At 38.7% G+C, this 14,864-nt stretch overlaps 1 protein-coding gene across 1 annotated transcript; it reads right to left on the bottom strand.

The window, feature by feature from the left end:
* Nucleotides 1-4,658: 4,658 nt before the first annotated feature.
* On the bottom strand, nucleotides 4,659-13,723 carry TM4SF1 (transmembrane 4 L six family member 1). The gene is made up of 5 exons (XM_075201895.1): nucleotides 13,447-13,723; nucleotides 10,885-10,974; nucleotides 10,661-10,803; nucleotides 9,122-9,308; nucleotides 4,659-5,709 (listed from the first exon to the last, which is right to left on the bottom strand). The coding sequence occupies exons 1-5, from the start codon at nucleotides 13,621-13,623 to the stop codon at nucleotides 5,695-5,697; spliced, it is 612 nt and encodes a 203-aa protein (XP_075057996.1). The 5' UTR covers nucleotides 13,624-13,723; the 3' UTR covers nucleotides 4,659-5,694.
* Between the last annotated feature and the right edge of the window lie 1,141 nt (nucleotides 13,724-14,864).

Genomic DNA, 14,864 nt, shown 5'->3' with positions numbered 1-14,864 from the left:
TACCTAGTTCCTCCTCTGCATGCTGAAATCACCTGACACAACACGATTATATCCACGTTTTATCCGTTATGATAACATCTATAACCCCCTGTCCCGGTTTGCAGTGTGAGGTGCTCCCCTCCCTCTCCAGCACTGGCTAGCTCATGCGCATGGGTGTAAATTACCAGGGGATCCCCACACATGCAGGTTATTAGAAAGTCTCTTTGAACATGTTGGTACACAGGTTATGTACCTTTGTGGTGCAGTGCAGTCAGATGCTTCAATAATTTGGGCGCCAGACCATCTCCATATAGCAAAATATAGCATCTTCATTTAGACACCTCTTCACTCTAGCACATTCTTAAACTGTTGCAGTGATAAGTAAATATGTACAGTTCCTATATACATCTCCTGTCTCCTCCTGCTCAGTGCTTAACAGCTATATGAACAATGCACTTTAATTTAGCTTTGAGATTGATAGTAATCTATGTGAAGTTACTGTCTATAAACTATTCTTTATGGCATATATACAAAATGTTTTAATTCTAATGATGTTAGGATGAAATACTCTGGAGAACGTTACATCCACTAAGACGCTATGACCCTTAACGGGGTTGTAGTTTTGACAAGGATCAGAAGCAGAACTTTGGTCCACTCAGCTACTCACAATCAGTCACATGGCACTCTCTATGACTTTAATTTTCTCTTTACCCTTGTAAAGGTTTGCTGCTGATCAAAAACATATTTTTACAGATTGAGAGGTGTACCATCCCCTTTAAAGAACTCCATCCAGAACTAAAGGTTTACCGCTACACCTCCATCCATACGTCTAACAAAACCACAGAGATCTAAGGCCTGAGTCATTAAGGAGAGCAAAGCGTAAAAAAGAAGTAACTTTGCATCTGGGCATAACCATGTTGCACTGGAGGGGGAGGTAAATTTAAAATGTGGGGACAAATTTATAGTTTGGGTAGGGCATGTCCTAGATCATCTTTAACTTTCAGTGTAAAAATAAAGCTATCATGTATTTGTGTGCTAGATGAAAAAACATCCAGTATTTAAATTATGTGCAAAATAATAAACTAATTGGAACCCATTGCATCATAATATGGTTTGTCCCGGTGAACAGTTACTCCATTTTTTTGCCTTACTTTCCTTAATGACTTAGGCCCTGAGAGTCCAACACCAGTGCCATTCAGGAGGAATGAAGCACTTGGTCAATTCATTTTTTGTTTTAGCTTTGTCAACAGCTTAGAACTTTCTTGTGTCAGGAGCATGATGGTTGTACAGATGACCAATCAGAGCATTCAATACAAAAAGTTTCAGAATGCTGAAATTCTGGCAGAAAAATTGACCACTGAACCGGTACCAAACGCAGGTTCTCCACATTTCTGTTAATGGAGGAAACATACCAAACATACCATAATTATATTATGAACCATGAGAATGCTGGCTTGCACATCAATGTACTTTTTGTTCTATGAAAGCAAACTCACTGAACCATACAAATTTAAGGAACATATATTCTATTTGGCAGAATAAAAAAAGAGATAACCCTATATGTGCAGCCAAATACATGTTTTATTTTCCATCTACGTGTGTAATTATTGACAGAAACACTTCTGTGTATAAGGAAATATATCTTCGGATCTGTTCAATTTCATAAACTTTCTCATAGGAGTGCCCCCCCCCCCCCCGAATCAGTAGCACCCCCCCCCTCCCAAATCAGTAGCAGTGCCCCAACCCTGTTTCTCTTTCTCATCTTGGCCAGCTAGAGGTGGGGGCTGCAGCCTGGTATCCTCAGATTAGGAATGTGGTGCTTGTCTCATGACATTATAGCCAAGTGCCACATTCCCAGTGTGAAATTGACATCACTGGTAATGATAAGCAACAGACAGTAGTTTCACATGTACGCAGATGTTAACACTCAGAGAGGAGGTGAAGGACAAGTCTGGAGTGAATCGATCGTGACATTCTGCTGCAGGGAACAGGCTAAAATGATATGATTTGCTGCAAATCTCACCACGTACTGCTCAAGTCCTGCACTAGGAAGTGGACAGGATACAGATGAGACCTGCTCTCCCCAGAGTCCAGGAGACCTACCCAGAGTTCGAGAGTCTTCAGGACATTCCAGGAGAGTGGCAGGTATGTGTTAGTGCTTCTCCTAAATGACAGGGGCCGGCATTCCATGTGGGGGGTCTGTGAAATTATGTCACTCATTCAGTGTCTAAGGTGCCCCCAGACCATCGGTGCACTAGGTAACCTCCTAGGTTCACCCAATGGTAAGCAAAGGCCTTGCAATACGATCTGCGAATGCTTTGTCAGACTTTTTGTGACAGTAATATAGACCCTTGTATACTTGTGTGCAGACTGCATTTGTTTGTTACATAGCTGTCAAAACAATATTGCAGCATTGCCTGATATGTTTCACAGCTGTTTTTACATATCTTTCACCAGAACTACTTATCTTAATTATCACAACATATAATGCATTTTTAAAACATACATCAAATGTACCTTACAGTAGTAGTGTCACTTCACACTGTGTACTTTTGGAGTACAATATTTAGATGTACTTATTCCATTTACAAATTGCCTATATATTCACGTTCTTTTCCTTAATAAAACATTTTTTTTGTTAGATATTTCTATGGGCAAGAGAGACTATTCATTTACAGATAAGCGTATTAATACTTAAGAAATTGTGTTGCATTCTAAAATTTTAAACATGATGCAACCTTTTAGCAACGGTGAGAACGACCCATAAGCAAGTATTCATTCTTTTTATTAATACAGTTTTCAGGTATTAGTTAGTGGCTGACAAATGCATTAACAGCACACAGGTGTGAATGAGCCCTTAGTACAATATACACACTTGTATTGACGGTGGTAATTGGTGTCTCTCAGTGGTGTGTCCACCATGGGTGCAGTGTGTGCAATGCACATGGACCTATGAGTCAGGACAGATGCCAGTTGCTTGACTTATGTCACAACAACAACAAAAGTTTTCATGCATTGCGAGAAAGGGTGATCACAGGCCCAAATCTGTCATGGTTTATCAGAGCTGGCCCTAGCCTATAGGGCCCTTTCTGGTGGATGACCACTACCCAAGGACTAGCCACCTATTAAATGTCCAGCTACTTACAGCCACAGCATTAAATCCAACTGCTTAATATTGTGTAGGTTCCCCTCGTGCTGCCAGAACAGCTCTGATCCGTCGAGGCATGGACCCAACAAGTTCTCTGAAGGTGTCCTGTGGTATCTGCCACCAAGATGTTAGCAGATCCTTTAAGTCCTGTAAGTTGCGATGTGGGGCCTCCAAGGCTCTGACTTGTTTTCCAGCACGTTCCAAAGATACTCGATCAAACTGAAATCTGGGGAATTTGGATTCCAAAACAACACCTTGAAATTTTGACATGTTCATCAATCCATTCCTGAACATTTTTTGCAGTTGGCAGGGCGAATTATCCTGCTGAAATAGGCCACTGCTACCAGGAATACCGTTGCCATGAATGCCAGGACCCAAGGTTTACCAGGAGAATATTGCCCAGAGCATCACACTGTCTTCGCCAGCTTGCCTTCTTCCCATAGTGATTCCTGGTGGCATCGTTTCCCCAGGTGAACGACGCACACACACCCGGCCGTCCACATGATGTAAAAGAAAATGTGATTCAACAGACCAGGCAACCTTCTTCCATTGCTCCATGATCCGGTTTTGGTGCACACGTGCCCATTTTAGGTGCACAACATTTAGCATGGGCAGTCTGACAGGTCTTAACTTTTTCAGCAATTTGTGCTACAGTAGCTTTTCTGCAGGATTGGATCAGACAGGCTAACCTTCACTCTACATGTGCATCAAGGAGCCTTGGGTGCCCATAACCCTGTCATCAGTTGTCCTTTCTTGCACCACTTTTGATAGGTACTAATTGCTACTTATCAGGAACACCCCACAAGACCTGGCGTTTTGGACCTGCTTTGACAATGGCCAAATTGTCATAGCTAGATGACTAGGTCAAAGTCACTCAGATCTCTACACTTGCCCAATTTTCCTGCTTCCAACAACTTCAAGATCTGACTGTTCACTTGCTGCCTAATATATCCCACCCCTTGAGAGTTGCTATTGTAACGAATAATCAATGTTATTCACTTCACTTGTTTTAATGTTGTGGCTGCTCAGTGTATAGTGGATATCAGTCCCTTGCCCTGACTGGCTCAGCTACCTTTCTGTTGTCCTAGGGCACGATGCAGTGCTGTCTTTTACCAAAACATGTTTTTCTTTCCCTATTATACCACCTTCTGTAAACTTCTCTGCATTCCATTCTTGAGTTATAAAGTTAAGTGAATCCATACATTGATGCAGTAGGATGCCTGGGGCTAGATTTACTAAGCTGCGGGTTTGAAAAAGTGGGGATGTTGCCTATAGCAACCAATCAGATTCTAGCTGTCATTTTGTAGAATGTACTAAATAAATGAAAGCTAGAATCTGATTGGTTGCTATAGGCAACATCCCCACTTTTTCAAACCCGCAGCTTAGTAAATCTAGCCCCTAGTGTCTTCATCTGTGTGTCTTGTTGGTCTACCCATATAATTCCTACAGATTTGGGGGCTTATTTATTAAGCCATAAACCATTTAGAAACAACTGTTTATGACAAATACATAAAAGAATATAATAATCAGATATTTTGTATATGTTTAATAATAGAATGTATAAAAATCCTAAACAGTTTTACTACTTTATCTTACATACATCAGTGTATTTGTTAATATTACAAATGTTTTGAGTACTGTATCATTATACAGTGTTATGGTGGTGTTATATTTATTAAAGCTGCCTCTTGAAAACCTCAGCATCTGCTTCTACTGTACCACTCACAAGCAGCAAACAATGGATTGCGGTATGTGCAGGCCCGGCGCTACCATTAGGCAGCTGCCTAGGGCTCTGGGCAGCGCCACTGAAATCGTGCACATCTGCTGTGCGGCGGCCATTGAAGTTAAACTCAGCGGCCACCGCACAGCTTTCTAGATGTGCACGATTTCATCTGATCCATGGTGGGGTGATTGATCACCGCCGCCCCCCCTATCGCTGGGACGCGCTATTTCCCGCCCCTCTCTTCCCTCACTGACTGTCAGGAGTGACGTCATCATCGTGTACCGACAGTCAGTGAGGCGCCCAGAGAGGAGCAGAGCATGGTAAGTACAGAGGTGTGTGTGTTGTGCGTCTGTTGCGCAGCGGGGCAGGAAGGGGGGACATGGTGCTGCGGGGGGGAGAGGACATTGTGCTGCGGGGGGGAAGGACGTGGTCAAGTAGGGGGGGTGACATGGTGCTGCAGGGCAGGGAGTAGAGGACATGGTAGTTTGAAAGTTTGCCTAGGGCGCCGAGAAACCTTGCACCGGCCCAGGGTATGTGATTGGTCCTCCCACTAACACTCCCCACCTGCCGCCAGTTTACAGTGCGAACAGCATTGATTTGCTTATTACAGAACCTCTAGTACCCTGGGGAAACATCTTCATGTAGCAACCCCCAGTTTTTCAGCTAGGGGGTGGGGCGCACAAGTAAAATCTGCTACATAAGTGCAGCTTTAATATAAAACTTTGAATTTTACGTGTCCAAGAAACAAAGTTATTAAATACAGAATTCTGTACAATTACATTTACAAGTTAAATAGCCAAAATAAGATGAGGTTCTTCATGTCCATAAATTCAGGGAAACTTTATCAGCAAACGTATGACTGCAAAAAGAAAACAAAAGATGTGGTTATAACGAGTAAATTATAAATGCATTACGTAATATAACCAAACACAAGGAAAATCTATAATTGCAATTTGTAAGTGGTTAACAGCCTGCCGTAAGAGATATAAAGAAGTGGATTTAAGTTTGCTATGGTATATATTGCAGCTAACAAAACATTTATTACTGTTCTGAGCCTGAGACTTTCATAAACATATAACAGTTGTTGTTTTGAGAGTGACTGAATGCTTTTCTGAGTTAACAAAGATGATCTGATATCCAGCAAAGTACAATAATTGTAAATTTTGTGGTTTAGTTCAAATTAATCTATTGAAAATATTTACCATACTTGCAAACAATTGAACACACTGCGATGACATAGAGTTTGCACCTACCCGATCATAATAGAATTCTATTACACTGCATTCAGACAAAGGACACTACACCAACTCAAAAAGTGCAACTTTACAATATGACCTAACATATGGACACAATCAAAATAGAATTCTGTAGTATTCTATATAGATATATAGTACAATGAACATAACAAATGTGACCCGACCACTGGATTGGATGATAATGATTCTATTACAATCTATACAACTATAGAAAACTACACCTTGCCCAAAATGACACAACTCCTGCACATGATCAGGACACAATGCTTTTACAAAATCACTACACATATTCAACATGATCCTTGAAGAAGAAGTAAATGTAATTCTGTATAACTATATAGATATAGAACACTACACCTGCCCAACAAGACCTGACCAGTGGCCATGACCATAAATTAATAAAACTATACCTAACATAACATGGTTCACAGTAAAAGTAATAATAATACTGCAGACATAGGACAACACATACACCCAACACACTATGTGATCATATTAACATTATCTATACTGTATATAAATGTAATACACTGCATCTCCCAGAATGACATTGTTAAGAAATAAGGATCTCTCCTGATTGTTTGATCTGTCATCTGTACAATTTCTTATACTACTATGTGTAGGATCATTCCTGCAGTTCACTGACTCAGCTTCTTGCTACATAAATAGTTACAAGAGTCATTCAGCTCTCAGTCTGGCAGCCTCATGTGCGCAGTCACCTAGTACACTGATACAGCTAATAATCCTGCTTTTTCTGATTGGTGCTACTGCCAATATAAACATCTTTCTGACTTTTTACCAAAGCTGGTGATAGTTCCTGCTTGACGTAGTATGCCTTGTATCCTGACCTGTTCTGCTATCAGTGTATGACCCTGATTTTTTTAAAGGATTTTGCTGTCTTCTCCACTCCTGACTCTGGCTTTTTAAATTGATCTGCATATATATCTCTACCCTGGCTTGTTTATAGGAACTGCTGTCTTCTCTAATCCTGACCATGGTCTGTCTGTTACTTGCATTAACTCCTGCCTGTCAGATTGTCAGTTTGCAACACTATGCCACTTGGTTGCTCACTACATGTTACTGTGTTACTTCACCAGGCAAGTGCCAGCCTGATTCTCATTTCTCTTTAGGAAACCATCAAGGTTGCTTACTACCTCCTACTGTGTTATGTCAACTCCACTGGGCAATTGTAAATCAACAACTACTACCACTACCTGAGCTAAAGTCCTGGGGGCAACTGAGTACTGTGGAAAGTATCTACATCCTTGGAAAGGGGGTTGCTAAAGGCAAACATCTCGAATAGTGGTTCTAATTGTTGAGGATTACATACCCCTTGCCCTTAACAGACATAAAAAAGCTTCAGTAACTGTTAAACTCCATTTGGGACCTAAAAGGAGGTACTTTATGAGACTGATTCATTAGAATACGCATTCTGAGTGCAACTCGCGCTTCATGTTCTACACATGTATCCATGTGTTGTGGACTACTGAATTCATCAAGTAACGGATCTCAAGATATGTGCGCTGTTTAATTCGGGTGTAGGTCTGCTATGCTCTACTACACAACACTGCAGGATATGTCCAATACCTATGTTGATTATAAATTCTCAAGTCAACGCACAGGGAAATAAAAAAATGTAAGAATTAATGTCACCTGGTAATAATAAAAGCATTAATGATAAAACATTTTTTTTAAAACAAAAGTGTTTGTTTTTTTTGTTCCATGAAATACATTTATTAGACCATTGTTAATATTTACTGAACATACAAATAAATTTTACAGTTGCTTGTAATTGCAAAATAATGTTACAGGATGTACGAGTCTGTCATCATTACTGATCGGGACTAAGACTAGCCCCAGATTGGGTGCAAGATATATGGCAGAAAATCAAGTAACAATCACCGCCGTTCACTCCAGTTTGGCACGCCCTTATTATGATGTGAATATAGCAATACGCCTCTTTCCCATCCCCAGTTCACTCCCCTAAGTTGTATACTGTAATAAGTGCCCCTTACGCTCGCTTTCGCAAGGACTTTTCTTGCATACATGACTGTATCTCTCTGTTTCTCAGCCATGTCTTCTGGTTCTGCGCAGAATGCGCTCAAAATCGATGAACCAGGCCCTATGTGTTGATGACCTAAGCACACTTCAGGTAACATAGACGTCCTAGGTAGCCCAACTGTATGCAAGCAGAACATAGAATATTACACCTTTACAATATGACCTAACCGCTAGGAATTATCTTGATACAATTCTGTGGCACTCTAGAAAGATAGAGCACTACACATGTCTGATATGACTGGGCCATGAAGGAATGCAAATGGTCACAAATATTCAAACAGGCTGTGGCATTTAAACAATGGTACTAAGGAGCCTAATGTCTGCCAAAATAAATACTCCCCACACAATTACGCCACCAGTTTGTTGAGCCTCTGCCCACTGTAGCCTCAGTTTCTTTTTCTTAGCCTGTTGTGGTCTTTTGCTACTCTAGTCCATGCATTCAGAGATGCTCTTCTGCATATAACTGTGGCAATACATGGTTATTTGAGTCACTGTCACCCTCCTGCCAGCTTGAAGCAGTCTGGCCATTGTCCTCTCTCATTAATGACGCGTTTCCACCCCCAGAGCGACCGCTCTCTGGATATTTTTTGGTTTGCACACCGTTCTCTGTAAACTCTAGAGATTGTTCTGTGTGAAAATCTCAAGAGAACAACAGTTTCTGAGATACTCAAACAATACCACACCATCAACCAACAAGTCTGCCTTGCTGCCACGTGATTGGATAACAGATATTTGCATCGACAAGCAGGTGTGGAGGTGTATCTAATAAAGTGGCCACTGAGTGTAAGTGTGAGTGTAAGTAGCCAATGAAGAAGCAATGCTTTACCACTGTCTGATCATTGTGTCCAACAATGGCATTTACTTGCTCCAATGAAAGCATAATGATATGTAAAAGTTATTTTTTTTTTACTTTGAATATGTATATTGTGTAAAATTAAATATTAATTTAATTACCTGGGATTTCTCTTGACAGCAACAAGCACCACATATTCCTCCAATTAAACCATTGATGATCTGGATTAAACATAAAATGATCTGGATTGCAGACAAACCCAACAGGATGGAGAATAGGGTGACATTCCAGACAACAACATTATTTGGTTCAACGCACTGTGACCAAGTAGAATGATCACGCAGATAGCTGTAAAAAAAATATTTTAATTAGGAATTTCATTTTCTTAGAAAATATATTGTAATATTCAAATATAATAATAAAAATATTAAAATTATTATTAACAACAACAACCATCATGCACTTAAAACATTAAACATTATAGTGTTTTACTCCCTTTCAGCAGTTATTTGCAGATAATCCTATATAATGGATAACACTTAATCTAAACCTGCTCTTTAGGCAGTATAACAATGTGGCATTATTAAAGATATAGATGGCCATTTAATCAGGTTCAGCAGGTTTTCTGTGTAACATATTGTGAGAACGCCAAAGGCCACAATACAGCTCCACCCAAACTGTTAATTACTACTGAGGAAAGAAACCATACATATATCACAGGCACAAAACAGTAGTGCCTTCTGTATCTCTTTCTTTGTTTCTGCAATGTTTTGCTGCACCCAAAATTATAAATAGAGATGGTCAGGATATTTCAAAGTGGTTCTTGAACCCATTCATCGAACAGGTTCTAATAGACTAAACAATCTGAAATATATTCAAGCAAGGTGAACATGTTTGCCGATGTTCTAGTCTGTTTAAAATGATCTTGTTTAAATGGCTACTTTAAAAAAAAAAAATCCATGTGAACCACAGATTTCATCTTTGGATTTGCACTTGAACTCGAACACAGTAATGTTTCTGTTCAAATTATACAAATTATAAGAATTGCTTGATATATGTTTTGGGCCCATAATACACAAGTTTTGAAGACACTCTGTTCAATCCAAATTATCACCTTTGGCAGGTTGTATGCCAACACAGAGACACCCATTGTTTGACTAATCTGATGGGGAGAGGAATATTTGTATAGAAATGGCACCGAGCACAATAACCCTTTTACGATATTATAAATTACTTTTAGCTCCACAGTTGGTACTTTGTGTTACCATTTCCGGCAGCTTGTTTATAGCAAAAACCCCCATGAAGAACAACGTTTGTGAGAACTTAGGGCCTGATTCATTAAGGATCTTAAATGAAGAGGATTCTTATTTCAGTCTCCTGGACAAAACTATGTTACATTGCAAGGGGTGCAAATTAGTTTTCTGTTTTGCACATAAGTTAAATACTGACTGTTTTTTCATGTAGCACACAAATACTTGATAGCTTATTTGTACACTGAAATTTAAAGTTGATTTTTGTGTCCTACATGAAAAAACAGTCAGTATTTAACTTATGTGCAAAACAGAACACTCATTTGCACCCCTTGCAATGTAACATGGTTTTGTCCAGGAGACTGAAATGAGAATCCTCTTCATTTAAGATCCTTAATGAATCAGGCCCTTAGAGACCAGTTACATGTTTGCTCAGAAATGGATACATACTATATGTTAGAATTTGCAAATGGATAATCCCAATTTCCATTATTAAGACACCATGGTCCTTCCACCAAAGCCAATGCAGAGATGATGAGGCAGTAACCAGCACCAGCCACTCCGATTAAGGCAGCCACAACGGATCCCAGCATCTGGAATAAACAATGAAAGTCTCTGATATCCAGTGTTTACTGGGAAGAAATAACACACATTATAACAATAAGACTACTTACAGCACAGCTTTTCCCACAAGTCGCATTGCCACAACATCCACAACAGTCTTCTTCCTCCAGCCCAATGAACACAAATGCTGGCAGCAACATCTAGGAAAACAAATCTACCTTAGAGCATATAAAGTGAATATTACTCTAAACTTTACATTTTACACTTGATCGTTGATTCAGATCACTGGAGGCATTGTGTGGACTGCGTCAATATTTTATGAGAACGCAGCCTAACAATTCATTATTATTGATGTGATTCATTCTCAAAGATATAGGTTGAAAACACACAATGGCTGGCTCCACTGTGTGATGAATGGGGCACTTATTCCATATACTGGAAGGATCGTTTCTGCAGAGTTCATATAACTGAAATAACAAAAGTGTCTTTACAAATGGAAAATAGCAACATTCTTGCTTGATAATGTTTTTTTTAAAATATTTGTTTTATAACCAAATCGCAGAGACAATATAGTCATTATAACCCCTAAATTGTTAGTGTACAGTATTTTGTACAGCACTTTTATGTTAATATGAGCATGGCATAAAGCCTGAAGAATAGTAACATGTATAGTCTAGTCCTTGATATTTGTCTGAAGTGTATATACGTGTTGTATTACTCTTAAATGGGTCAATACAATATTACTCTTATTTTAATATTTTGTGTAAGTATTGATTGATGTAACACTTAATAAAACATGATATTTTAAACTAATAAGATAAATTCGGGAAAATAAAAAATGGTGATGCACAGCAACAGGTTACCCTATAAAACTAGTGAGCAGACTTAAAAATGCATCTCTTTAAAACTGCAAATATTAAGAGCTAATAAATCAGGTATGTGCAGGGGAAATGACCCTCCTCAAACAGGACCGGATTTCTTGTCCCCCATGTCACTTTTTTTTAAGCAGCCCCATACTCTCCTACTACTGTCCATCTCCCAGCTTCCAGCCCTCACTGTGTTTCATCGTACATAATAAAAACATGAAAATAATTGTTCCCTGACTGAGCGAACACTTCAATGCAAATGGTCAATTATTCATATACAAACCAAAAAATATATAAAATAATAAAAACAATGTGCAAAGTAAAATGCCGCCCCCTGTAAGTCTGCCTTCCATGGTCCAAGTCTGTGTGCCCTTTCCACAAATCTAGGCGTGTCAATCAAAGCCAAGGCTCTTAAAACTTTTATATATGTATCTGCAAATGGTATCGGTAGGTCTGTTTGGTATTATAATTTATTAGATATTTTATATAAAGCAATATAGGTTTTTGGATTCAAGGAAGAAACCATACTACCTACACAAATACAGACATTAGTTCTATGTTAATCTCCAAGTAGCAATTTTGAAAAGCAGTCTGCTTTAAACAGGACTGTAATAGATACCGTATAGTCTAAACTGGAGTTGCATTGTTCATAGCTTAACATTTAATGTAAGTTCCAAAAACTGATAAAGTAATATTTTTGACACCAGAACCAAATGTCCTTGCTGACCCCATTTATAAGATATGGCAGCACTAGCCGCTGTCTATTTGGGTACGTGGGGTATTCACTATAGAACTGGAACTGTGACATCAGCATTAACAAAGCTATTTTATCTACAGTATAGGGCAATAGTATGACAACAGGTAAAGTTTTTATAGATTAGCTACACAATAACAAAAATAGCATTATAAAAATATTTTAGATTTTTAATAACTACCACCAGGTACCTCCAATAAACTGCATATTCTTCAAAACTGGTGCATACACTGTCCCATAATTGTCAAAGTTTAAGTTTGGAGATGACAATTATCAAGAATTTTGCATTTGTCATCATATTCATATTTACAATATCCTAAATGCATTTCCAAATGTTGTTTATTTTTATATTTTGCTATTGTATTGTATATTTCCCATATAATCTGTTATACTCAATGGGTGTCATTAACAAACTAAGGGCAAATGTGCAAAAATCCATGACAACTGTAATGGAATCACACAGCCAATCAGACCTTTGTTTGGAGCAATAAAAGCTAATTTCTAACTGAATGCCATAGGTTCATGAGCATTTACATTGAATAATAGCCAATGTTAATAAGCAATTTTTGTGGATAACACATTTCGTTCTTCAAAGTCTCCTTGGACTATCAAATTATAGGTATCCCACTAATGTCATTAGAAATAACCACTTACATTATCTACTGAATCATATTACTATTTTTTGTCACTTGGTAGAGAAACGCATAATTGAAACTTGCCAATTTATATATAAAATGGGCCTGAATAAATCTATGTTGTGTGCACTACATTAGAAGAAATATGTATGCAAGCCTACAGTCGATTATTCATTAAATCCATGCATGTTATAGGACTGCAAGTGTACAGTGACTGGTGCTTTAAAGTTACTTAATATTTCTAGTGTGTGCTTGTAATGGGTGTGAACAGATCGATTCCTCTGCTTAGACTAAATAAAGAATAATACAAGAATAGACCAAACAAGTTAAAATAAAAGCACACAGCTTGCCCTAAAATGTTACAATTATTAGTTTTGCAGGGTTTTTATACTGAAGAAAGGTTTCCTCAATACTCACAACAAGTCCAGCTCCCCCAATACCGTGGAAAAACCATACGTATCTAGACAGGTTGTTTTCCTGAGCGTATTTTGTTTCTCCATTGGGAAAATATAGTAAGATGTTTGCCACAATGCAGAGGATTGCCAATATGAGAAGATGGTAGCCAATACATTTTGCACACTTTCCGTAACACATCTTTGCTGCTTCTGTGGCTGAGTTCAGCTCTCTCCCAAACAAGTGTTCTCTGCTGGAAGCTGATTACAAATAGTGTGAACCTTTTCTTTTATCTCCTAAATACCCAGAAGGCAGAGTTAGTCACCAGGGTGAGACTTATTAATATCAGTACTGATTGCTCAGTACACAAGCCTTTCTTTTGGTGAACATATAAACAAAAAGGCAGGGACGGTTAAGCTAATTACTATTTGCATTATTCCAAAGCAAAACCTTACTGAGCCAAAACTGTGAGGTCACATTACTCTTAAGTAGCTTTCAATGAGATTCATTCTCATGTGATGCATGTTTGCACACTTACTAATGTTCTCTGCCATTTACAGAGAGATTACAAGCTACACCATTTGTTTCCTTTATCCCTTGACAACAATGGGTAGTGTATATGCAATTATAAATGCTGAGCAAGCTGTCATATTGGTCAAGACTTCCACAAACTGTTTTTTACTCACAAGCTGATTAATAATACAGGACAATCTAGTTGAAACTTTTATTTTAAGTACCTATTATTATATTTTGTGACACTATTGCTTTTACTTGAGGAAACTTAAATACATTGAACAAAGAAGTTTAATTATCCAGAAATTCATAATAATTATTTGACCCCTTTTATTTTCGCTCTTGTAGGTGCATGTAAATTTTTTATACTTTGAAATCTGTGATTTGTTTTGACCCATAATATCCTGAATATACACAGTTCCTAAGAAAACCCATTCCCACTCATTCCCTCTTACTTGTGAAGCCCTTCTTTGTGGCTCAGGGTCTTTCTCAGATGTCAAACAGAGCTTTTGGGTTCTTGGGTGGAATATCATGTGTCCTTTCACCCTAGAATGACACCACTGTGGGACAAGATGTTAAATGATTGGGTGCCTGCTCTGTTAGAACATTTTATGAGCTACAGGTATTGGATAAAATTTGTCCAAATTGTCTTAAAACTGATGATAGTGCTCTAATGTGTTTAATAGTTGTTGCAAGTTAGCTATCAATGTAGCTGTACACAAAATGGCTTGTTCCATCTCACCCCAAAGATGTTTGATTGGATTTAGACATGGTGATTCAGGGATGCGGGTACTGCATAATGCAAATTTCATTGTCCCCTTGCCTACCCTTTGTCCCTACTCCCACCATCCTCTGTGTATACTTTCTCCATCCACTCCCCCTCACCGTCACCACCACTTCCTAGCCCACACACCTTTTCTTCCTTCACT

Source organism: Mixophyes fleayi, chromosome 3, assembly GCF_038048845.1.
Source record: "Mixophyes fleayi isolate aMixFle1 chromosome 3, aMixFle1.hap1, whole genome shotgun sequence".
NCBI classification, from domain to species: domain Eukaryota; kingdom Metazoa; phylum Chordata; class Amphibia; order Anura; family Limnodynastidae; genus Mixophyes; species Mixophyes fleayi.
This window is presented reverse-complemented; position numbering and strand designations above follow the sequence as displayed.